The sequence below is a fragment of the Pelophylax lessonae genome, assembly GCF_965119305.1.
Source record: "Pelophylax lessonae genome assembly, chromosome: 6".
In the NCBI taxonomy this organism is placed as follows: Eukaryota; Metazoa; Chordata; class Amphibia; order Anura; family Ranidae; genus Pelophylax; species Pelophylax lessonae.
The window spans coordinates 103,387,695-103,414,094 of NC_138773.1; the positions used below are offsets into that span (position 1 = coordinate 103,387,695).

The 26,400-nt window shown below is 40.6% G+C and overlaps 1 protein-coding gene across 3 annotated transcripts in view; it reads right to left on the reverse strand.

Annotated features, from left to right (window-relative positions):
* Positions 1–26,400, reverse strand: part of TRRAP (transformation/transcription domain associated protein) — a 300,061-nt gene that overhangs the window by 125,470 nt on the left and 148,191 nt on the right. For all 3 annotated transcript variants that reach the window (XM_082261087.1, XM_082261086.1, XM_082261085.1), the window contains 8 exons: positions 23,400–23,525; positions 18,881–19,027; positions 14,705–14,907; positions 13,722–13,843; positions 9,480–9,693; positions 7,525–7,704; positions 3,869–4,015; positions 3,570–3,689 (listed from right to left, as the gene is read on the reverse strand). In XM_082261087.1, coding sequence (XP_082117213.1) covers positions 3,570–3,689; positions 3,869–4,015; positions 7,525–7,704; positions 9,480–9,693; positions 13,722–13,843; positions 14,705–14,907; positions 18,881–19,027; positions 23,400–23,525 — 1,259 coding nt within the window. The remainder of the gene's footprint in view (positions 1–3,569; positions 3,690–3,868; positions 4,016–7,524; positions 7,705–9,479; positions 9,694–13,721; positions 13,844–14,704; positions 14,908–18,880; positions 19,028–23,399; positions 23,526–26,400) is intronic.

Here is a 26,400-nt window from a genome sequence, read left to right on the forward strand (position 1 = left end):
CAGAATCTTGAAAGATATCTTCAACCTGTCTAGTAGTTTTCCTATTACAATGGGTCACTGGTGGGTCCACAGTGGGAACAGACCACAGTTCTGACACAGTACCAGGTGGGGCCTAGGACACTTAAGGCCGGGTTCACACCTGGGGTCCGGTTCACCGGTTCAGGTGTGATTCAAGTCCAAATTTTTGCCTGCATACGCACCTGAACCGGACCCAAAACACGCACCTGACCCTTTTTCAATCCAGACCGCGGACATGTGTGAACCGGCTTTATTGAGAGCCTGCCACACTTGCCTTTCATGCAAATTGGTGTGTGAATCCAGCCTAAGGTGTTTTCCAGTCCCCACGGACAAGTAACTTAAATATATTGAAAAGGAATATTTTTTAAATGCTAAAATAGCTGCGGTGTTAGACTAATTGAAAACTCAGTTTTTTTATAGTAATGCTAAATGACAAACAGCAAGGATTATCTCCATTACAAGTGCAGTCATTCTGAACCACATGTGACATGCATACTTGTTAACAGATCTTGGGAACTGTGCTCACTTGGGCAGTGTTGTAAACCATACCAGAAATGTCACAAAGCATTAAGGTGCAATCTAAATTCTTGTTCACAGATTCCATCCACATATTATTGCAGGCACATATGGCACAGTGCAAAAGGACGCACATACATTTCTGCAGAGATGATCCCTTTCTATAAAAAGTATTCCGCCAAATATAAAAAGTTTTCTTAACCACTTAAGGACCAGGCCTACTTCTTAAAAATCAGTATGATTTGCTAGAAAATAGAACCCCAAACATATATTTTGTTTTAGCAGAGACCCTAGAGAATAAAATGGAGATCATTGCAATACTTTATGTCACACCGTATTTGCGTGGCGGTCTTTCAAAGCAATTTTTTTTTTTTTAAATACACTTTTGTGAATTGAAAAATAAGAAATCAGTAAAGTTAGCCCAATTTTTTTCTATGTTGTGAAAGATAATGTTACGCCGAGTAAATAGATACCCAACATGGCTTCAAAGTTGCGCACGCTCGTGGAATGGCGACCATCATTGTTACTTAAAAATCTCCATAGGGCAACGCTTTTAATTTTTCTTATATTTTTACACGGTCCCTTGTATTAGAAATAAGCAGGACAGGTCCTCTTTAACGTGAGATCTGGGGTCAAAAAGACCTCAGATCTCACATCTACACAATAAAAAAAGAATGTCATTTTTTTTTTCAGCAGGGAAAAAAATGGGTCCTGTAAGGCCGTTGAGCGGAAGCAATGTATGACACTCCGGTCCCCCAAGGCCATAGAGTCAAGTGGGGGCCATCTTGCCCCCACCCGACTTCCTGCACAGCACTTTAGAGGATAGGATAGTTTTCCCTGCTACAGACGGCTCCGGTAAGCAGGGAAAACGACCAGGAAGCGGCAGGAGAGGGCACCTCTTCCACCGCCCCAAAAAAGTGATCCTCCTGCGAATCCGCCGCTAGGACCACTTTTATGTGAAAGAGGACCGCCAGTCGAGTAAGAAAATACCAGGCTATCTGCTGCCATAACACTGGTATTCAATGTCCAAGTACCGACGTAAAACCGCGACGGGCGGTCAGGAAGTGGTTAAGCTCGATCCTGCAATCTCCTCATCATTACTATTTTATTAACAGAGATATCATTCTTGATGTCACACTACTTCCTCAAACTCAATCTATCCAAAACAGAGCTCATAATATTTTCTCCCAGATGTGCCCCTTCCACTGACTTCTCTGTCAAGATCAATGGCACAACTATTAACTCATGCCCCCATGCCAGGGTACTAGTAGTAATCCTGGACTCTCCTTATTTTATTTATTTCAGGTACTTATATAGCGCTGTCAATTTAAGCAGCGCTTTACATATACATTGTACATTCACATCAGTCCCTGCCCTCAAGGAGCTTACAATCTAAGGTCCCTAACTCACATACATACACAGTAGGGCCATTTTTTTTTTTTTTTTCATACAGGATCCAATTAACCTACCAGCATATGTCTTTGGAGCCCCACATCCAATCACTGTCCGAAACTTGACACCTCAACCTCTGCAACATCTCCAAAATATGCCCCTTCCTAATCAATGACATCACAAAGCTTTTAATTCACTCCTTGGTTGTCTCTCGCTTCGACTACTGAAACTCCCTCCTCATTGGCTTACCCTTACATAGGCTATTCCCCCTTCAGTTCATCATTAATCCAACTGCCAGACGCATCCATATTAACATCCGCTCAGTGTCTGCTGCCCCCTTTGCCAATCCCTTCATTGGCTTCTGCTCAGCCAACAAATTAAATTCAAAATACTAACAACAACTTACAAAGTAATCCACAACTTTTCCCCCAGATACATCACTAACCCAGTCTCAAAATGCCAAACAAATCATTATCTTTATCCTCCAAACACCTCCTGCTCTCCAGCCCCCTTGTCACCTCCTCCAAAAGCTCACCTCCAAGACTTCTCCTGAGTGCCTCTCATCCTCTGGAACTCCCTACCCCAACATTTCTGTCTATCTCCTACTCTGTCCAATTTTAGGCGATCCCTGAAAACCCTTCTCTTAAGGGAAGCTTATCCCACCTCCACCCAACAACTGTACTTTTAGCTTCTCTATCATCCCACCCCCCGCAGTTATTACCTTTTGTACCACTTGACCCTCCCTTTTAGATTGCAAGCTCTAACAAGCAGAGCCCTCTGATTCCTACTGTATTTAATTGTATTACATCTGTACTGTGCTGTCAAGTTGTAAAGTGCTGCGCAAACTGTTGGACTTCATAGATCCTGTATAATATTAACAATAAACTGTTTTGACCATGAAAACAAGTTTATGTGCAGTTACTTCTTGATTCTCCATCACTGTCCCATCGTGCAATACAGGTACTTCATACTGAGGAATGTGACTTTTGTTTTCCTGCAATTTATGCTCACAAAAACTCAACCTACATGCCTGGAGTCAGGATGGCTGTCACAAACTTTTCCAGGTCCATGCCTGAAACATGAGACTGTCAGAAATTGTACAAATGAACAGCCTTTCTTTCAAGGAAGAACAAAAATTGTTGGCAGGCCACAGTAAAATCACAAATTCTTTCATCAATACCGAAAGCCCATACTCTTTTACTCTAATGATAACAATCACAGATCACATCCATCAAACACTCACCAATAAGCTGTTGCCACAAACAGCACCTCTAAGCTGCCTGACCTGGTGTATTGCCGAGTAGCTTGGCCTTAGAAATCCAATGCATTTGTTACAATGAAAACAACTGATTAACAAGAATTCAGGCAAGACAGGGATTTGTTTCCATTACATTTAAAGGTGAAAAGCCCCTTTAATGTTAGTGTTGGGTTTTTATTAATAACTAACAGGACAATAGGAGGCTTACTGCCCATTCACCAATAACTATGGATCGTTTTTTAAAGCAAAATGTAGAATAACCTGATGACAAAAATAGATAAGACTTAAAAAAAAAAAAAGAAAAAAAAAATACACAACAGAACTTACTCACATACACAACAAAACAGAATTTACTCACATCCACAACAAAATAGAATTTACTCACATGCTGCTGTCGATCTGTAAGTATTTTCCACAGTCTAGGGAAAAGCTGAATCCAAATCTTCTCCGCCAAAGGTGTTGATATATGACAGAGCTGGACAAAGGCACTTAACAGTGCTCCTGTCTGTAGCAACATAGAAAAGGAGAAAAAAAGCATAAAAATAAACAGCATGGACATCAACAGCTGTCTATAACAACTTCAGTCACACATACTGTGCTGTGCAAATAGGAAATGTTCCAATCAGCCAGAATGCCATTTTAATTGTCCCATACACTAGACTCACACCAATGAGTGACACTGACCTTGACCTCTCGTAATGAGTCCAGAAACTTGTCGTGTCTATTGGTCAGCATGTGTAGCTGATTTCCGATATCTTTTTCAGATTGTTCTTTTGTTTTCGGATTGGTGCTTTGGTCTCCTGGTGCAAGCTCAATATCAATTTCCACATCCTATGAACAAAAAAACGAAACTGTCCTTCAAGTTGAACTATAGCGGGTTTTTGAAGGAAAAAAAAAATTATGAGCAGCAGGACATTTTTTTATTGCAGAAGAGACATCTATGGTTTTTTACAATAAAGGCGTTTTACAATCTTACAAATGTGGAGCAGAGTGTACAATTCTCCAATCTACTGGTTGTCGGGATTATTGAACTCTCTGATGCATGGGTAGCACCCTCCTAGGTATGTGCTAGTGAGAAAGTATAGTTTTGAGCCTTGTCTGTTTACCAGAGGGGCTGCAGGTAAATCTGTATTGTTCTCTGCTTACCAGAGAGCATGATCGATTAGTAAGGTCTGCTTATTGTGCTTAATTTGGGATTCATTGTGTCTAGAGAGAGTTTCACACCAGTCCAATAGGGAGGCATGTTGGACAGTGGGAGGAAAACCGACGAATGGATACATAGGCTTTGATACAGTCCTGGCGATTGGCAGAGGGCAGGTCGCTTCAGTGCATTCTAGGATACAGTAAAAAAAGCCAGGAACACATGAGCTGCGAGGTCTTTGGCTGGAGAGAAGAGTCCCAGGGGGAGGGGGCAGCTGCCTCCTCCTCTGTAGCAGTGGCATGCGGTCTCAGGAGGTTGTCCTGAGGACTGGATGAGGGGAGCTGAACCTAGAGGTCCAGAAGAGCTGACTGAGGGGGGGAGACACTGGAGACCCTGGGACCAAAGTATTGTGAGTACAGGGACTTGTGTCGGGGGGCCTGACCTGAGGGGAGGCCACCCCACGTGTTGGATTAGTCAGCGGACAGGTGTCAGCAGTGAGAGGAAAGAGTATGTTAGTGAGAGTGTCCAGAAGAAAATTGCTAAGTTCACCAAGTCATCTTATCAGGAGGAAAGAGACTTAATCTAAGTCTAAACTCACCCATAGTGGCACGGTGATTTAACAGCCTGGCTGTACCTGAAGATAGGAGCCCTCAACCAATTGTGCATAGTTAATTTGGAGTATCCCACTATTCCCGTCTCCTATCCCTAATTTAAATAAACACAAAACAACCAAATACCCCTGGACTGATTACTGGAGTGAGCCAAGGAATAAGTAATGACTTTAAACTGTCAATTTTGTATGTTGGTAACTCAGGGGGATCTGAAAATGTGAAATCTGGCAGTCCTTATGAGGGCAGTGCTACACATACATGGGAGTTATGTTATCCCAGGTCAGCCAAGTTAAGTCAAAGATCCTAAACCTGGAAGAAGCCAATAAAAAATGCAGACACCAGTGAATAAAGTAGCATGAGCTGCACCATTGGAGCAAAGGTTTACAAACAAAAATGCGTTTGAAAATGCCCTCTAAATGCATATAAGAGCAGGTTTGGCAGTGTCAGTGTGAATGAGGCCGAAAGATACAATATATTACATTTTAGTTTTAAAGTATAGATACACTTTAGGTAAACTTTAATTTTGTTTTATCAAGAATTCATAGATCCACCCAATTGATTTTAATCAGTATTGCACCTTACAATCAGGGGTACTTGGGGAGTCTGGTGCCGATTCATGCTGGGCAAAAAGGAAAGACGACTTGGCTTACTAACAAATGTTCAGTTGTGGAATGAACCTTTCAATGACTGCTGTAAAATATGTGACCTACAAATTGCAGTTTTAGAAACAGTGTACAGTATAAGGTTTGTTTAAAAAATGAAAAAAAAAAAAAAAAAAAAAAAAAAAAAAAAAAAGGATGACAGAAAGCTTTTAGGTTACATTAAGAAAGCAAGGATGTTGCAAAAAAAAAAAAAAAAATGTACAAAATGACAGTACTATAAAAAGTTATCAATAAGACATTAATGAAACGTGTTTTTGGACCACATACAAGTAGTCATTACAAGGTAAAGATGTTCACTCTAGGAACATCAAAGGGCGCTAATTAAAGTTAGCTGTACCGTTTTGCTGAAATAAACGCCAAATATGCATTACTTCGCAGGTTCTACTTCTGCACCTTCCTTCCTTCCTTCCTTGCTTTAAACAGTGATCAAAAAACCGAACTCTGTCAAAATTCAAATGTTTTATGACAACCTAGAACCAATTAAAACTGCTTAAATCTTGCTAAAAGAACAAATTATAGTGGTAACACGGAAGGCGAGGGTATTTTTACACTTTTAGAATGGCTTTACACATGTGTGCTTGTGTGTTACCATACGTGTTACAATGTTTTCTCAGTGCAGGTTACAAATTCAAACAAAGGATCTGACTGGGTTCAGGAATCAACATATAACCCTATTTTACACACTCAAAGTGTATTTAAAGACATTTTTTAAGCTCAGGTCCTATTGTAAAGACATTTTTTAGGCTCAGGCCCTTTGTCTAGGTTTTTTTTCCCCCCTACTGTGTCCGTCCTTTATTCAGGTGACCATCATCACCAAGACAGAAAAAAATAAAAATAGGATAGGAATTAGAATAGTTGAATAAATTACTGCAAGAAAGAAAAAACAAAAAAAACAAAATCTTCCAGTGGGGAAACATGTTCCTGTTACAACTCTCTAAGACAGGCATGTCCAACCTGTGGCCCGGAACCTCAGGCAAAGTGGCCCACTGCCCCCTGACATTTTTATTTATTTTTTGCTGGGGAGGTAGGAAGTTGAGTCGGGGGCACGGCCACAGAGGCAGCCTCGGAGGGGATCATCCACTAGTTGTGTTAAATTAGTGCTGGGGGGGGGGGGGCGCGTTGGCGCTTTATTACTTATATTCCTTAACTAATAGTATATATTTTATATGCGGCCGAAGAAAATTTCTCTACGCTCAATGTGGCCCAGAGAAGTCAAAAGGATTGGACACCCATGCTCTAAAATAAGAACATCGTTAACTTTGGAGTGATTGCCTTTCATTTCCTCCTGTGTCATAAGGACTGGAAGTAAAGGGAAATCACCCCACCAGCAGTAAAAATAACCTTGGTATGAGTTTTAATCCATCCCCCATGTCATCTAAAAAAAAAAAAAAAAATACATTTTGGATTTACAACCAACAGACTTATCTTTTCAGGGGACAACAACGCTACACTGATCAACCATCAGATTAATGTTCAACATGCAATCAACCAGATGCATAGCAATAGTGGGAAGGGATACAATAAGGTGTAAATCTTCAAGAGTCCCATTGCTAAGTGAAAAAAAGGTTCAGTCACCATGGCAGGGGTTAATGTTACACTCCACAATATCCTATTTTGTCTTCTAGGAGACCAAGAATTTGATAGAAAAATTCTCACACTCAGAACAATACAGAACTGTCAGCAAAATTCCTGAAGCGAAGTCCCAGGAACAAAAGTTATAGATCAGCTTGTAAACCCAACTGCTTACTTAATTCCATGTGAATCAAACACTTTTATTTGCACTGCATACATATATAAAAAAGTAACAACGAGATCTAGAAAACAAAGTGCAATGAATACTGAATACAACCAGGCTGAAAAAATTCTATTTTTGCATTCTGCTTTACTTAACAAAGAAATGCATTTGGATTCCATGAAAAACATTACCTCCTCCTTGGATTCGCTGTTTTCTCGCTCCCTTGGCTCCTGCTTGACGTGAGTTACCATAGCAAAGGCTGCCCGATCGTGACTATCTGCTAGATTGATGACATTAGTGATAGATGGAAGCATGGCGCCTTGGCAGCTTGTGCCAATTGTAGTGTTCTTCTCACAGACAGCCAACAGAAGCTACACAGAAAGATGGGAAGTTCGCGGTGTTAACAGGATAACAACATTGCTCTGAAACACAATGTAATAAGGTCAAGGCGACTGAAATTATACAGATGGCTGGAATGACCCAAACAAACATGACTTCTAAACTCAACGCAGTGCTTTGCGTTACTGTCTTCTCCTATGGAAACCGTTATTAGGCCTTCACACAAAAAGAAACAATGACGTATTTTCGGTCTACTCTTTATAAAAATTTATCTTCCTAATCGAATGTTTTACAATTAATCTTATGCTTATCATACTTGTATCATGTCACCATACAGTTTTACATTTTCAGATTTATTCATTTTCCCTTTAGCCTGGAGGCTGTCACCATATAAAAAAATAATCCCACTGCCACTACCCAAGATGGAGAAACAAATCCAGCTCTTTACTGCACAAATTATAGACCTTAAACAGGAACTTCAACTCAACTTCTCCCCCATCTGCCGCTCATGAACTTGACAGATAATCTTAAAAAAATAAATAAATAAATAAAAAAACATTAAAAGCCAACTACCCATTTCTAGCCATGTTGTAATGTTATACCAATATTTAGGGTGTAACATTAAACATTGTCTGCATTATCTGAATAGTGAGATTCCTAAAATTTCAGAACCTCGTTCTAAAACCTTCTGTAGCACATATGGCATGGTAAAATTATCCTTTTCAAGTAATATCATATGTTCAATTTCTCCTGATTCATCAAAGAGCAAAAAGTCTAAAGCCTCGTACACACGCAACGAATTTCCGCCGACCGGTCGTCCGTCTTTTGTCCAGAGTGGTGTTTTGTTCGTTGGAATGTGCTCTAGACTGCACACAAATTTTCCCGCACGACAAAATTCTACTTCAGAAGTGATGTCATGTGTTGGATTGCTTTCTTTGTGTTCTTTCTTCTCTGAGCATGCCCAGTCTTGCTCATAAGATTTTTCCCTGTCGAAATCTGTACTGACTGCACGAAAATCGGACGTGTTTTGACGGTCGACAAAAATTTTATAGCCTGCACACCAGAATTTTTTCGGCCGAAAAGTCGGAGTCGGTAGTCGGAAGCATCATACTAACAAGCCGAGAAACGGCGGATCGGTCGGACGAAAATTCCCGGCCGAATTTCGACACGTGTGTATGAGGCTTAAGGCAGCCCATAGATAGCTGAAGGAAAAAAACTGACTCGATTTCCCCCATCCACACAGTCATTGTGGATAGGGGAATACTGCCTATTAAACTATTGTATTATGACTGCAGGGAGACTTCCCCACCATCAGAATACACTGATTAGCATTGTAGGCTATAGAAGGAAAATCTGACACACTCAATGTGGATGGGGGAATCCTGCCCATTAAATTATTGTATTATGACTGCGAGGAGACTTTCCCACCATCAGAATACATTGATTAGCATTGTAAGCTATAGAAGGAAAAATCCGACAGGGTGGTTGTACAGACATTGAGAGGTAGAACATCTTCTGTACATCCTCCCTGCCTATACATGGGATCGAAATTCGGCCAGTCCCCTTTGAAGCAGCTGAATTTTGATCCAGGTAAGACCGGCTTAAGCAACAAAAACAAGCATTACTTTTAATCAGTCAAGCCAGACGGGTGGACGTGCACTGGGAGAAGAAAAAGACACAAACATTGTTCAGCACCTACTATGTAGCACTCACAACCTGCATAATTTTGCACAAATAACAGAGCCATTCCCATACAGATCTAATAAAACAGAAACAACTGACAAGATCATTACAGTTAAATTCTTACCTCAATACACTGCTTAATCCAAAAATGGTTTCCCATAGCTTCCCAGTTCTGTGAACATGTGATGTACAGAAGTCTGTCATATACACGGCGTTTCATAGAGGTATCAAAGGCCTCAAAGAATTTGGCCCGAATGAGGGGCTGTGCACAGCGCAATCCAGAAAGGAAAGCGGGTTCCAGTTTGGCAGTAAGCTCGCTCCCAGAAAGAGCCTCATCTCTGTAATGAGGAAACCAAAATCAATTTCTGTTCCAAAATCTCATACAAAGACTAAATGCAATCCAATACGGTTATTTGAGAGATTCTTGAACCAGCACCTTTCTTTGCTTTACTTAAATTGGAACACCAGCCAATATTTATGTTACCGTTTTTAACTGTTGCTAGTGAGGGAGGGTTAGAAGCTTAACCAGTTTTTTTTTCCCCCTGACTATGCCCTTACTGGGAAGATGAGAGATGTATCCATCCTGCACATAGACCTCTCACCCCCAAAGTTTTTCGGTGCATGGGCCATGGTGGGGCTGCTAGAGACTTAGGCTGGTCATACATGGGTCAAATTTTGAAAGAATATTTTTTTTGAAAATCAGAAATTTTGTGCGTTTTGGGATTCGATGGTGCCACCATTGATTTCGAAATTCGACCAACCAAGCCTTCAATCCTTCAATTTCACCTCGTATTGCTACAGAAAAGAATTTTTGTGGCTGGGAATCTTCTTTTCTTTCCGGGAATTATGCTTTTTTTGCATTCATCCACATTTTTTTTTTTTTTTATTATATTTCTCGCACAATTCTCCCATCATTGATTAAAAAATCGTTAATTTTTCAAAAAAATTTCAACATGCCCGATCACTAAAATTCGATGGCCGTACGAAAACTGGCCGTTGCTGCAGCCCACTAATGGTGCAAAATTCGAACGAAAATACTTAGATAAGATTTTCGAAACAAAATTATTTCGAAATTCGACCCATGTATGGCCAGCCTTACTGTGAAGAAAGGCCAGCACCCCATTTCTTCTCTCATATCTCTTCTATGGCAAACGGCAATGAAGGCATGCTTGATAAAAAGGACCTGCCAGCCCTCAAAACGGTGTGTGTATGTATATCTGGATCTATCATTTAAGGAATGCTGGCTTTTCTTTACGCTCACTGGGGAAATTTCTCAATACTACCTCTGAAGTAGGATGTAAAGAGAAATCTTTGAAATTATGCGTTTTTTTGAGCAGGATGCAAAGTGAAATCTTTGAAATTATGTATTTTTTTTCCTATCAGAGTGAGGAGGGATAAGAACCCGTACCACAATTTAGGATTTGTGCTCTGTTGGGGAAATTTCACCTAATTTCCCGTAATCACCAAAGCAGAAAATAAAGGGCAATAAATAAATGGCAATAACTAAATGGCAAGGTTCTAATACTTCTCCGCTCATTCCAAACTTAAAAACATATTGATCCAGGTGGAAGTTGGCCCCTGACAGCTTTTTTCCTATGCTGTGATTGAATTACTCTATGTTCGGTTATGGGACTAGATGTACCCACCGAAAACAATAAAAGCTTGTGGTAACCACTTCACTTGCAACATATTGAACACCATTGTGCAGCTAATTGTGTAATTTTCAACAAGAGGTTAAATCAATTTAGTATCAGATTTAATAGGCTGCTGAGCTCTGTCGGGTGAACTGTGTGGATAACTGTCAGGAGATGACTTGCACTTACTGATACAACTTATTTGAGAGTAAGAGTCCATTCACACTGGCACGACTTGTCAGGCGACTTGGTCAGTTCCCACTGTGTAGTACAGGAGCCATTCTAATAGGAGCGACACAAGTCGCTCCGACTTAGAAAAGGGGTCCTGTACTACTTCGGGGCGACCTGGAGGCGACTTGCATTGACTTCCTTTATGTGAAGTCCGTGCAAGTCGCGCCGAAGTCGCGCTGCACGCGACTTCACAGGTCGCCCGAAGTCGGAGCGACCTAATGTGAACGGGGGCTAAAAGAAACCTAACTTCAGAGACAAATAATAACGAAGTAAGCGCGAGTCACATATACTGAACACTGTACTGCATCAGTTGCCAGTCTTCATTATTGAAATCCCGAAAAATTGCAAATTTAAAATACTACAAAGAGTTAGAATTATCAATTATCCAGTGCTCCAGAATGCGCCCCCAACACCAAATTTTTGTATCCAGCAGCTGAAAGTATCTTATCCCCCCTGGATAAATATGATCCTCTTAAAAGTCATATGATGAAACAAGTTAAGGAAGTGATGTCAGACGCATAGGCAGGAACTGGAAGTCAGGGGTCTGCCATCTTTGTTTTACCATCATATGCTGTTTTTACCTTCTGGACTTTTGGAAGTTCATCTTTTTATTAAATAAATGGTGGTGTTTAATCCTACTACACTAGATGTGTTTTCCCCTACTATTCTCTTGAATAATCTGAGGGACCCTGTGAACATTTGCCACAAGTTTAGAGCAAGTGGTGGCTGTATCCTCATATATTGAGCCTGTTTGAACCCTACGAGAACAAGGGGTCGCAGATTCTGGTGAGAGTCTATCTGCATGGGGTTCCAGCAAGGTGGTGTTTGTGGAGTAAATTTGCACACGTAGCACTATTATAGGAGCCCTGTGATTAGAAGTAATGCAAGCATAGTTTTTTACTATTACACTGGCTAATATGATATGCTACACTATGGATGTAGAATTTTCGATTTTTGCATGAGAAATCCAGAGAGCACCATAAGAACCGTGGAATATCTGGGGATTTTCAGCAAGAAGGAGGGAGACATCTGGAGGCGAGAAAGATATTTGCATTGAGCCTGATTTGACCCATTGATACAGATGAGTCAGAATGGCTGGTGAAAATGTATTCACACTGGGGGCACAGAAAGAAAGGTAGATATAAGATTTGAAGAAGGATTCACATGTTGTGGGGACTATTATGTGCACATTTACACACACTATAAAACTATTTGAATATTTAGCTTTAGAAAAAGAGCGCTGGTTTCTGATATATTCTATAAAATACTACAAATTCTGCTATATCTGATCATCTCTGGATTCTAAAAAGCATTTACTGCACCATATCACTCCATCTCAAAATTGCATTATATATTTCATAGGTGTTCATAAATTTATCTCATGATAATCAAAGGTTCAATTCACAAATAGACTAATAGTTATTGCATGCAAAGTTATCTCTTTTTCTGTATAATATAGACATGAAACCGTTGAATTTATTTTATTATTTATATTGTCCCCTCACATTTCACATAACCTGACTGTTAACGCCACATACAAAGAGCAGAGTTTTGACAGATTAAAACCGGTACAATTACTGACTTTTACACATGATGAAAAAAAAAAGAAAAAAAAAGAGATACTATAAGGTGTGTGAAATTAACCTTTGGCTCTGTTCACACTTCAACAACTTGGGATCCGACTTGTGAGACCCCAAGTCGCATATGTGAAATCTTAATTAGCACTACTGAAGTCTCTCTGACTTTAGAAAAAGTTCCTGTACTACTTCAAGGTGACTTCTATCCGACTTGTGTCCATAGACCTTAATGTAAGTCGCCTCCAAGTTAGATCCTCATCTATATTGATGTGATTTGGATCCGACATTACAGGAAGATTACCCAGGCAGTGCATTCCATCTTCCTGTATGCGGTTATCTCTGCATACCTGCACAAGACAAAGTCACACCAAAGTAGTACTCAAGTTGCCAGCAAATCACCAGGAAATAGCCTAGCAAAGTCGCAACTTTCAGGTCCCAGTAGTGTGACCTGAGGCTTAGGGCCCATTCAGACCACACATTTTTGGATGTTAAGGCACACTGCGCTAGAGTAGTCTGCTCATTTTGCGGGAGATGAAAAAAAAAAAAAAAAAGCAATCTGCGCTTTATTTTTACTGCACCATACCAAACCACAGATGAACTGCATTGTGGAGAGCTAAAAAAATGCAGATGCATTGAACTACACTGTCAATGTGCATTGGGGTGCCATTCAGAATGAATGGCACTGCAACACTCCACATATCATGCGTTCTCATACAATGTGCTGAGATGCAACAATCAAGTCGGAATGGTGTTCTAATGCAAAAAAAAAAAAAAATTCAATTAGCAGCAGTTAAGATTTAGTGCTATTACATTTTATACACACACACAATACTATAAAACATGCAATACTCCTCTACGTTTACAAGCTATAAGATCAGGACACATAAAATAGAAACCATGGATTACATTTTTTTGCTTACATACCTGTAAACATAATTAACAAGTTCCAAAAACTGTGCATTTAATTCTAGATCTTCTGGAAAACGTTTCTCTATATAGGTCATCATCTTCACCAGCAATATAGACTTCTCTCGGAGTGTAGGTGTCTGCATGAATAAAGGAAGCCGTGGTAACTAACACACTTGGAAAAATTAGCCCTAAACAAAACATTTCTGAACTTTTTGATTAAAGTGGGTAAGAGTAAGAACCTCTTTTAGGTTTTTATTACATTATGTTACTTTCCCAATACAGATTCTTCCAGAATAAGAGGTGAAGGGACTCCTGTTCTAGTGAAAATCAATAAAAGGGTGACTCTTTGCTGGAAACCTTCAAATAAAGTAAAAACTAGATAGCAGAAGAACCCCTTCAAAGATCTACTTTTAAAGAGGAAGTAAATGCAGGAAAAAAAACGAGAAAAAAAAAAAAAACCTGTAAAGACAAAGGCATAATAAGTTAGTATGCATCGCATACTAGCTCATTATGAAATAGTTACCTAAAAACGAAGCCCCGTAGTGTCACCCGCTCAGCAACAGGGCGGCCGACATGTCCGGCCACCCTGCTTCCCTGTTCGCGTCCTCCGGCCATCTGATTGGCTGGAGGCGCGATAACATCACTCCAGCGCATGCGCGCGGGAGCCGCCAGTCACGGCATAGGGTTCTGAAGGAACGGCACGGGTGGCCGTTCCTTCAGAGCGCATGCGCCGATGACGTCATCGGCTGCATGCATTGTAAATATCTCCTAAACGGTGCAAGTTTAGGAGATATTTATAGCACCTATAGGTAAGCCTTAATATAGGCTTACCTATAGGTACATGTAAAAAAAGTGGGTTTACAACCTCTAAGTAAAATTGGCAAAGTTGTAACATAATCTGGATTTTTTTTGCTGTCCATGTCATTATTTTTCACATCTGCCTCTTTGTAGCATAAGACTAAAACTATGTAATAAATAATAGTTACCCAACAGCTTACCTGATTTGCTGCCATGGGTGTATTATTTTTCAGCCATTCTTCCACTATCTTCACTACGGCTCTGAGGATTTTAGCATCCGGAGACTTCTCAATGAGAGAAGTCAGAATGTTCTGGATAAAGTTTTTCCTCATCTCCATGCTCATCACTGCCAAACGCGTTTTCACCAAGTCCAAACTCAGCATGACCAGCTCACTGGTGCCCGCTGTGGAATAAAGAAAAAAGAGAGAAGGTGTGAGCAATTCAAGGTAGATAATGAAGAGAAAAGTCTCTTCTGGGTAACAAACACAACTTATAGCTGCTATTAGGCAGAACTTCAATTGCTGTAAAAAACTCCAATAGTCTGAGTCCCTACACTAGAGAAGGCATGCAGACATAAGGATTTCTATGCATACCGTAAAATTATTTCTTGGATCTATTGAGGGACCCCAAAAATCAGCCCTACTGAGAGATGGGCAACAGCAACAAAACACTAACAGGCTCACAACAAATAGAAGAAATCAAGACTACCTGAAGCTTAAAGAGGCGCCTGAAGGACCTTATGGCCGAAGCTGGCATTTGATGAGGTCTAAACATCCACCTGATAAAACTTGCAGAATGTGTAAGCTTAAGACCAGGTAGCAGCCTTGGAAACCTAGGAAACACTTGTATGACGTTGAAAAGCCCAAGAACCACTCAAAGGTCGAGTGATTTGCACCTTAACAAGAAAGTGTGGAAACTGATCCTTAAAACCATAAACTTTAATGATGGTTTGCCTAAGACACCAAGAAATGGTGGAACAAGAAGCTGCTTTCTCTTTATGGGGACCATCAGGAATTACTGAGAGAGGTAGTATTCCTAATAGATCAGTGGCTGCAAGTATGAACTAAGTAAAAGAAATGGAAGGAGCAATTCCCACTGATTAACTGAAGCTGGACAGTGGAATGGGAAAATTAAGTCTCTCTTTTACAGTATCCTAAAGATTCAGGTGGCCTCAAAGCCCCGAAACCATGGATTTATTTTCATGCAGTATTTAGTTAGGTGGGACGTCTCCCAGTGCTGCTTTCCGTCTTATTTCATAGGTCTTCCAGGGCCGATACCCTTTTCACGCTCTAGAAATGCCAATGCATGGTGTCCTGCAAGCCTCTATGCCAACCCACATTTGCAAGGTGAGGGAAACTGATATCTCTGATATCATGCGGAGTTCTCCTGGATCCCATAAATGCAGATCTAATAAGGAAACCGATATCATTTCAATGGTCCTACTAATCAAGGGTAAGGGAAGCTGGAGAGGGAAAAGCAGATCCAACAGCTTAGGTTTGTCTTTTCCTCATCAGAACACACTGTTTTGGAGTCAAAAGATGCTCCAAAAGATACCCAAAATAGAATACAGGCTGTTTTAGGTCAACTACCATATAAACATCCCTTTTTTTAGAAATTCTTAAATTGGCCATAGATTCCGTTCGAGGCAGAAAGTGCTGGCTGCAAACACCAAGATAAGATCCCAACCAGGATCAAGAAACAAACTATGCTACAGATTAGTAACAGAAAAAGTGATCATGGAGCCTGCTGAAAACAAATTAAGGTTCAATAGTAAACTATGGGTAGTTGCGACTGTGTAGTTTATACCTTAATAAACGCTTATGAATTGCTTGCACCAAATAGTAATGCCACTTGCTAGTACAAAAAGAAGGCAAATGGCCCCACCTACTGGTATGTTTGGAGAATGTCATTATAGGTAAATTCCCCAAAACATACAACTGCTGATTGCAGATTCTTTGCAGTGCTCACTTCTATGTAAATTGTCAAGGTTTTTCTCTCCATTCACTTGAATATGTGCCAAGCTAAACATTCCTGTTCATGGAACACTCAAGAATCACGGGTGTCAGAAGAGAGATACAGCACGCCTCCATAGCCAACTACCCCTACATCCAGAGGCACCCTTATACAACTGTGGTAACTTCCCATGCTAATCATGGGCTGATTTAATACAAATGACTAGGTTAAACACATGGGTGGCAATAGTGTTCAGACAGTCTTAGCGCTTGCATAAAAAGACAAAAACAGCACGCCTTCAGGTATATTGAGCATGTGTGTGGGATCAGGTTGAGATGGTTATTATTGTCTTGGGTTTTCCTTTAAACGTTGCTTCTAAACTGTGCTGTTTAATAAAAGTAACCACAGACGTGATGACAGTGCCTGATTTTACCATAGAGATGAGGTGACAGCCTCATCTCTATGGGTGAATATTGCCACCATTAGCCATTTTCATAGAACAGATATCAGAAAGGTTAGAAAATATGTCCCGAACAAGAAAGCTTGTTCAATGAACTTTCACCATTAACATCCTTTCTCCTCCTTCCCATATTACCATTCCCATGAGATCTGAATGGATATACTGTATAATAAACACTGCACACTGTTAATATGAAGGGGGCTGAGATTACAATCCCAGATCCCCTCATTACCAGTAATATGGAATCCCAGCCCCCCTCACCTAATACCACCATGCAATATCACTACATCATTTATTTTCAAGTGCAGAAAAATGCAGGTCTCCACATACAGTGTGAACAAGCCCTAAAAGCGATTGTAAAGTCTTTTTTTTTTTTTTTTTAACCACTTCAATACTGGGCACTATTATCCCCTTACCGCCCAGGACAATTTTCAGCTTTCAGCACTGTCGCACTTTGAATGACAATTGCACAGTCATGCAACACTGTACCCAAACTAAATTTTTATCTTTTTTTTCCCACAACTAGAGCATAAATGAAAAAAAGACAAACTTTTACAAAAAAAAAAATCTGTTTTTCTTTGTTTTGGTTTTAAACGTTTGCACATAAACAGGTGTTCTTCATAAATTTAGCCCAAAATGTATTCTGCTACATTTCTTTGGTGAAAATAACCCAAATCAGTGTATAATATTTAGTCTGTAGGAAAGTTATAGAGTCCACAAGTTATGGTATATATCTGAAAATGTATCATTTCTGATGTACTGACGGCCTATCTCATTTCTTTTGGCCCTAAAATGCCAGGACAGTATAAATATCCCCTTTTTGGAAAGTAGACAGTCCAAGGTATTTAGTAAGAGGCTTGGCGGGTTTTTTGAAGTTGTAATTTTAGTCATATTTTGGAAAATGAAAAAATAAAAACTTTTTAACTATTGTTTTATTTTTTTAACATACAATACAAAAAAAAGTTATAATTTTTAATTTATTACATTGTCTTTTTTTTTTTTTTTTAAACACACTATGCATTATGTTACTATGGGAAAGTAATCAGGATTTTATTTATTTATTTTTTTTTTTACACGTTAGGTTTGCATGTATGTATAGCAGTGAATGACATTGCTATAAGCAAGCATTTTACTAAACTTGATTGTTTGTTTTGTTGTAATAAGCTGTGATTGGTCAAAGCTAATCCCATGGTCCAGATGGGCTGGGACTTGCCCTGTCTGTATCATGTGATCAAACTGACCAATCACAGCCAACAACACAATTATACACAATGGATGCCATAAAAGGGAGCCATCCATTGTGTAAAACTGTCATGTGACCCGCTGTAATTGGTCACGGCGGTCACATGGTAGCGGCAGTGAGACGGTACACTAATCAGTCATTGGCTGTGTCTGTAGACAAAGACATGGACAAAGTTGGTGACAGATCGTGACGCTGTGCAGCCCCATAAGTGGAGCTTTCTGACACGATGGGAAACCTGTTTATTATGAACACCTTCCCGCCCGGCCTATAGCAGAATAATGGCCAGGCAGGAAGGTGTTAATAAACAGGTTTATACTTACCTGCAGACCCAAACCTCTCCTTCCTAGGTCCCTCGCAGGTGCTCCTGGCTCCTCCTCTTCTGCAGGTTCCCCCTCACAGCAAGCCATGTGCTATGAGGGCACTTGTGCAGGCTCGATCCATAGACACAGACAGTGTGGCTCGGCACTACCCCTGACAGTAGTAGGAGCAAATGCCTCAGTAAAGCCTGTGAGACCAGGAAGTGAGAGTAGAGAGGAGCTACAGATAGGCACAACACTGGATCGAGTGAAGTCTCAGGTAAGTATAAAGGGGAGTGAGGCAAGGAAAGCTTTAAAGGTAAAAAATGTTTAGGCTTAAGAACCACTTAAAAGCAAGGAGAAGATTACACTCAAAGTATGAAAATAAAATGTCAGGGATCTAATAACTTAAAAAAAAGATTACCTGGGTTGGCTTCAGCAGTTCCAGGAGTAGTCTGTGGGTTCAAATGCTCCCTCACCATCTTCTGTAGAGAACGCATGAAGACTGATATGAGCCGGTCTATATAGCTGGGATTGTTGCTGCAGGCCGACTTCAATATCATCAGCGTACCTATTTAATTTAAAACCAGATGATATTAGCTGCAACTCATAGTCTGCAGAAACACAGATGGCATTTTACATATAAAGTACAACTTCTAGCAAAAAAAAAATAATCCCACAAATAATACCACCACCACCTGGTACTAGACGGTGTGCCCTTCAAGGTATACACAATGAATCGAAATCTTCTTTCATTATTCTGCAGCTTTAGTTCACTCTAGCAGCAAAAACTATAGGCTTTGTCTTCTTTTTGCATAACACAGTTGTGTGCAATTATATGTCCCTGCAAAGGCTGCGCTCCATGTCTCAAAATAGCTGAAAGAGCCACCTGTGTTCCCAGACGCCAGCATATCATCAGCTTTATGTTTTACCTTTTATTAGTAGAAGATATTTTTTGTGAAATAACTGTACTTTCAGCACATGATTACTGCAACACAACTAAAGCCCGCCATACAGTTCGAACGTCGTCAAATTCCTGCTAAATCAGCTGAAAACTGAGCTTTTGGGGACCCTGTCGGCACCACCCAACTCAAAAACTTTGATCTTTCAATTCACTTATGTTGAAATAGCTGGGTGGACAATTGTCAGATGAATAGTGACTACATTGAATCAGATACAGTCACTGTTCAGGTACTCTGCCAGCCAAAAGTGTTAGAAAAATTTATAAGTGCATAGTAGTGTTGCACCGAAATTTCGGCAACCAAAATTTTCGGCCGAAAATGGGCCCATCCCATTTAGGCTGAAAACGGGTCATATATGCCAAAAATGAATGGCCGCCGCAGTCGGTGTCCTCCGACTTCCGCTTGCAGTGCCAACCAGAGGCGGAAGTCTTGGGCGCTCCAACCTGCTCTTTGCGGTGTCTATGGTGAAGTGTGGAAATTGCTGGAGCGGAGTGTGTGCCTTGTACTGTATAGGAATGCTCGGTGTGTGGTAGGAGCACCGGGTGTTCCAGGAATGGGGGAGAGCCCGGTACCTCGGCTCAGGCGGTGAAGACGGCGGAGGGGATCCCGGTGTTCCAGTACCCGGAGGAGGCGGACCTGGAGCTGGACGGTGAGTGTTGGGCTGATGTAATGAGTCATGTACAGGGTGACAGCTGGGAGTTGTGCCAGGGAGAGGACAGACCACACGCACTGCTCACAACTGACCAGTGTCACTACTAATGGCAGTCTGGGGATTTACTCTTCACATTTCTTCATAACAATCAGAAAAAAGTCATATTTATTGATAGTCACATCAGAAGTTTAAATCTGTATTTTTGCTAGAAAATTACTATTAACCCTCAATCATTATATTAATCTAATAATAAAATGATAGAAAAAACTATTTTAAAATCATTTGTGGGGAAAAAAAGTCATTTTCGGTTTTCGGCCAAGGGTATCCTGAATTTTCGGGGGTTTTTTCGGCACATCCCTAGTGCATAGCAATCCTAATTGGCTTCTTGTGCTAATTCTCCCTCTCCCAGTCAGAGATATTTTGTATAGGACTTACAAGAAGCTTACACCAAGTCAAATTTGAGTGCTTGAACTGAATTACAATGACTAATAAAATATAAAGCTGCAGTCATTTGCATCTCTTATATTTGCCTGAAATTTTGGCTTTAAAAAGTATATAAAGCATTGGTTTATAAACTTGCAAAATAAACTACAAAGTATAAAATGGAGCATACTTTAGAGGGTTTATCTTTAGGCAATTGATTTCCTAACTACAGAATATCGTTTTGAACAAGAACCTGAACAGCTAAAATAAAAATAAGTTTCCTTAGAAGTGCTCAAAAGTAAGAAAGAAATCTAAAGTTTTATCTGAACCCCCCAGGAACAGCACTCAGGCTTCAATAGACATAATCAAGACAGCCGCTATATAGGAGTATTCTTTCTGATCAGTGCTGGCGCACTGCAGGTTCCTGAGCATTTGACCTTGAAGCACTTTCAAAGAACTGATTAAATTAAACTGGAATCTAAGTGTTTTCCACAATACACACTGACACCTGACAAACTGGCAATACTTTAAGTAAAATTACACCTGTCTGTAAAGATCACAGGGGAGGGCAATGAGGGACAGCTAGCATTTAAACCTTGCACAGCCTGGATCCTTTCATGTGATATTATGCGTCTTTTATTGACAGATGTAATTCACAATTTCACAGCAGGAACAAGCGTGTTAGGAACAGAAACTTAAATCACAAAGTTAAATTAAAGAATCAAAATATTAACCTTCCCAAATAGGCTTATAAAAAATACAGTTAATAAATACATGCTAAACTTAGAAATTTAAAGCGGCTCTTCACCCCTTCGGCATTCTTTCTTCCTCTCCTCCTATCCTTAGATGGCGCTGTCTTTTTATTAAATGTTCAGTCCGCTCCTCTGTGCGCCCTTTGCCTCCTGAGATTTGCACGTCACATATCCCAGGAGGCATTGTTCCTCCATCCAGTAAAGGAGGGGGGGGGGTCAAGTGGTGCATAATCGGCAGCTCATCCGGCTGAACCCAGAAAAGTCGGTACCAATTACATCACACCGGAACATGGCTGCATAGGACCAAGCAGAGGCAAAAAATAGAGGATCTCAGCAGGAAAAGCTGGATAAGCTGGGTGGGGGAGTACAGGCGGTCCCCAGGTTACAAACAAGATAGGGTCTGTAGGTTTGTTCATAAGTTGAATTAGTTTGCAAGTCAGAACAGGTACATTTTTGCATTTTGTAGCTCCAGCCAAAAAATATTTTACATTTTTTTGGATAGCATAGGAAGGGTTAACAACCCTGTAATATTTGTTTTGCTGTCTGTACCCCTGTTCAGAAGATTTCACCTCACTTTCTGGCCCTATGCCAATTGGATTTCGAAAATTTGGGGTTGTTGTGGAAAACAGGTTTGGTGATAAAGCTCCAGTGGAGACACCTTTTTCCCATAATAACTCTTACAGGAGTGAATTTCCCTTCCTAGGAGGTAGATTTCCTCTCACTTCCTGTTGTCTCCCTCCGTTTGTAAGTCAAATATAAGTAAGTCGAATGTTTGTAGCCCGGGGACCGCCTGTATTTGACTTGTGCAGAAGACAACACCCCATAAGCAGGGCAAAAAATAAAATGGGGGGTGGAGATGGGTGAAGCGGAGGATTTGCTTTAATGCCCTCGTAGACTTGCTACTTATGTGAACTTATGCATTTGGGGGGGGGGGGGACGGTGGTATATTCTATTTTTTTGATGCTCTCACCCAAGTATTCCCACTCAAGTCAGTTGAATGGGGTTCCTAAAAAGCTTGAGGTAACAGAATGGCCATGCAATGCCTTTTTCGATGTAGCACCCCCCTAGATAGGTGCTAGGAAAAAGCATTTGCTTGCTCTTCTGCTTATCAGGGAGCAGGATTGTTAGTTTTGCCTGTTCCATGTGTCCATGTGTGATTCACTTAGTCTCAGGGAGTGTCCCCACTGTATCCAATAGGGGAGCCTGTTAGACAGTGGAGTAAACCCAGCCAGCGACACACAGGCTTTTTTGACAGTCCTAGTGGGAGGGCACAACTGCAGTGCATCCTGGGATTGATCATAAAAGCCAAGGGCACATGTGACAGGGTGTCTTTGGGTGGGAAGCCAGGTCCCAGGAGGAGGGTGATGGCTGTCTCTCCTCCTGTCAGCAAAAATAGTGGTCACAGGCAGTCGGCCTAGTCAGCCAGAGTGTGGTGCTGAGCCAGGAGGTTCAGGACACTGACAGTGGAGCTGAAGGCAGAGTGACCGGAGGAAAAACAGAGTCCGTGAGTACCCTGGGAGCTTGCCAGGGGTATGCCCAGGAAGAGGACCACTCCAGTTAGGTCAGTGGACAGAAACTAGCACACATGGCAAGTGAGAAAGGGGGTGCCATGTTAGACCCTGAAGAGTAACCTACAGAATAGTTCACCATTCAAATATTCACTTCAGTGGCAAGGTGAAGCAGCGGCCTTGCCACACTTAATACAGTTAGAAGTCCTCAAGTTGGAGTATCCCACTCATCCCTTATCCTATCCAAGTTCCAATAAATAAATAAAAAAATAAAAAAATCGCCTGGACTGTTTATTGACTGAGCCAAGTACAAAGTGATAAGATTTTACAAACTGTTGCCATGGATAACCCAGGGGAATCCGTTCTCAGCAGCTCCCTAGGGGGCAGTGCTACGTCACGTTTTACAGATGGGATTAAGTCCTCACACACCGACTGGGTACTGAATTTAGTACAGGGCCCGAAGCTTCTGCTAAAATAATAATTCCCAAATGCACATAAATCGAACGTTGATTATTATTCATAGACAAGTGTTTTTTTTTTTTCATACTGCTGCAGCCTGGTAAACGATCAGTCCTGTTCTGAATATATTGACCATGGTTAGTTAGCACAACATCCCACAAGCTTTCATAATGAATTCAGCACTTACCAAAGAGCTGTGACGGGTTGGCATTTGTAGCTTTTTCATAATTAGTAAGACCTTCATAAATGACTTTGCCCACAGCTGCGTATAAGCACTCTAATTCCTCGAACTTGGATGCGACGCTTGAGGAACCTGAGATACAACGCATAAAAAAAGAAGTAAGTAGAATGTGGAATGGGAACCCTTTTAACAGTTCTTCCATGCACTTTTTTTCCTCACCATCAGAATAAAGAATGACAGAAGGAGAGGATAGAAAGTTATCAGCAGCTCAAGAATCATCAAACTCTGAAAGGCCTGTCAAGACAATGTACATCTACAGCGGTGTCAAGAAATAAATAGTAACCAGGGTGCCGAAAAATGAAGACAATGTTCTTTCTTCTATATCCTGTCATTGTAGCTGCATAAAAAGATGTCACTGTGCAATATGACTGTGCTCCTCACAAGCTAAATCTAATCCAAGTGCCAATATTTATTTCTCCTAATGGAAAGAACTTTCAATCTGGCAAATGAAACCCCATCTACTCATATGCTATGTAGTATTCGTACTGAAAGTGCCTTCTTCCCTTGTTTTAATTATGTCACTGTTGTAGTCACAAAGTCCCCTGGGGAGGGGAGCACAAGGTAGAGTTACATCAATCTTCTCCTTCCTAACCTAACCAATTCATGAAACAACTAGTGAGCTTTTTCTTCAACAGCCTGCAGACTTCATTCACACCCACAGTTAGAGGTGGCATTGTAGGACAGAAAAAAAAAAATCGAAAAACAAAATAAAAAATAAAAAAAGGGAAAAATAAAAATAAAATAAAAAGAAATAGAAGAAAAAGAAAAAGAGAAAAGAAAAGGAAAAACAAAAAAAGAGAAAAAAAAATGTATTATATACTGCCTATATACAAACCCGATTCCAAAACGTTGGGACACTGTACAAATTGTGAATAAAAACAGAATGCAATGATGTGGAAGTTTCAAATTTCAATATTTTATTCAGAATACAACACAGATGACATGTCAAATGTTTAAACTGAGAAAATGTATAATTTTAAGTAAAAAATAAATTGATTTTAAATTTTATGGCATCAACACACCTCAAAAAAGTTGGGACAAAGCCATGTTTACCACTGTGTGGCATCCCCTCTTCATTTTATAACAGTCTGCAAACGTCTGGGGACTGAGGAGATAAGTTGTCCAAGTTTAGGAATAGGAATGTTGTCCCATTCTTGTCTTATACAGGTTTTTAGTTGCTCAAATGTCTTAGGTCTTCTTTGTTACATCTTCCTCTTTATGATGCACCAAATGTTTTCTATGGGTGAAAGATCTGGACTGCAGGCTGGCCATTTCAGTACCCGGATCCTTCTACTATGCAGCCATGATGTTGTAATTGATGCAGTATGTGGTCTGGCATTGTCATGTTGGAAAACGCAAGGTCTTCCCTGAAAGAGACAATGTCTGGATGGGAGCATATGTTGTTCTAGAACTTGGATATACCTTCAGCATTGATGGTGCCTTTCCAGATGTGTAAGCTGCCCACGCCACACGCACTCCTGCAACCCCATACCATCAGAGATGCAGGCTTCTGAACTGAGTGCTGAGAACAACTTGGGTTGTCCTTGTCCTCTTTAGTCCAGATGACATGGCGTCCCAGTTTTCCAAAAAGAACTTCAAATTTTGATTCGTCTGACTACAGAACAGTTTTCCACTTTGCCACAGTCCATTTTAAATCAGCCTTGGCCCAGATAAAACGCCTGCGCTTCTGGATCATGTTTAGATATGGCTTCTTTTTTGGCCTATAGAGTTTTAGCCGGCAACGGTGAATGGCACGGTGGATTGTGTTCACTGACAATGTTTTCTGGAAGTAGTTCTGAGCCCATGTTGTGATTTCTATTACAGTAGCATTCCTGTATGTGATGCAGTGCCGTCTAAGGGCCCGAAGATCACGGGCATTCAATATGGTTTTTCGGCCTTGACCCTTCCACACAGAGATTGTTCCAGATTCTCTGAAACTTTGGATGATATTATGCACTGTAGATGATGATAACTTCAAACTCTTTGCAATTATTTTCTGAGAAACTCCTTTCTGATATTGCTCCACTATTTTTCACCGCAGCATTGGGGGAATTGGTGATCCTCTGCCCATCTTGACTTCTGAGAGACACTGACACTCTGAGAGGCTCTTTTTATACCCAATCATGTTGCCAATTGACCGAATAAGTTGCAAATTGGTCCTCCAACTGTTCCTTATACTGTATGTACATTTAACTTTTCCGGCCTCTGTCCCAACTTTTTTGGAATGTGTAGCTCTCATGAAATTCAAAATGAGCCAATATTTGGCATGACATTTCAAAATGTCTCACTTTCAACATTTGATATGTTATCTATATAATATTGTAAATAAAATATAAGTTGATGAGATTTGTAAATTAGTCCATTCCGTTTTTACTCACAATTTGTAAAGTGTCCCAACTTTTTTGGATTTGGGTTTGTACTTTGATTGTTTAACCCCAGAAGGTAAGCACCATCTAGGCTTAGGATCATTCAGGATTATTACTTCCAGGTCTACCTCCTGGATGACACTCGTATACACCGTTCAGCTATAACATTATGACCACTGACAGATAAAGTGAATAACATTGTTTATCTTTCTTACAATGGCATCTGATTGTGGGTTATATTAGGCAGGGAGTGAACATTTAGTCAGTGACGTTGAAAGAAGAAAAAATGAGCAAGTGTAAGGATTTGAGTCAGGACTTTAACAAGGGGCAAAATTGTAATTGCTAGACAACTGGACAGAGAATTCCCAAAACTGCACACCTTTTGGGATGTTCCAGGTCTGCAGGACCACCAAAAGTGGTCCAAGGAAGGAAAACCGTAGAACTAACAACAGGGTCATGGGTGGCCAAGGCTCACGGATGCACTTGGGCAGCGAAAGCAGGCCCATGTAGTCTGATCCAACAGAAGAGCTACTGTAGCTCTCAAATTGCTAAAAAATGTAATGCTGAAGGTTTCACAACAC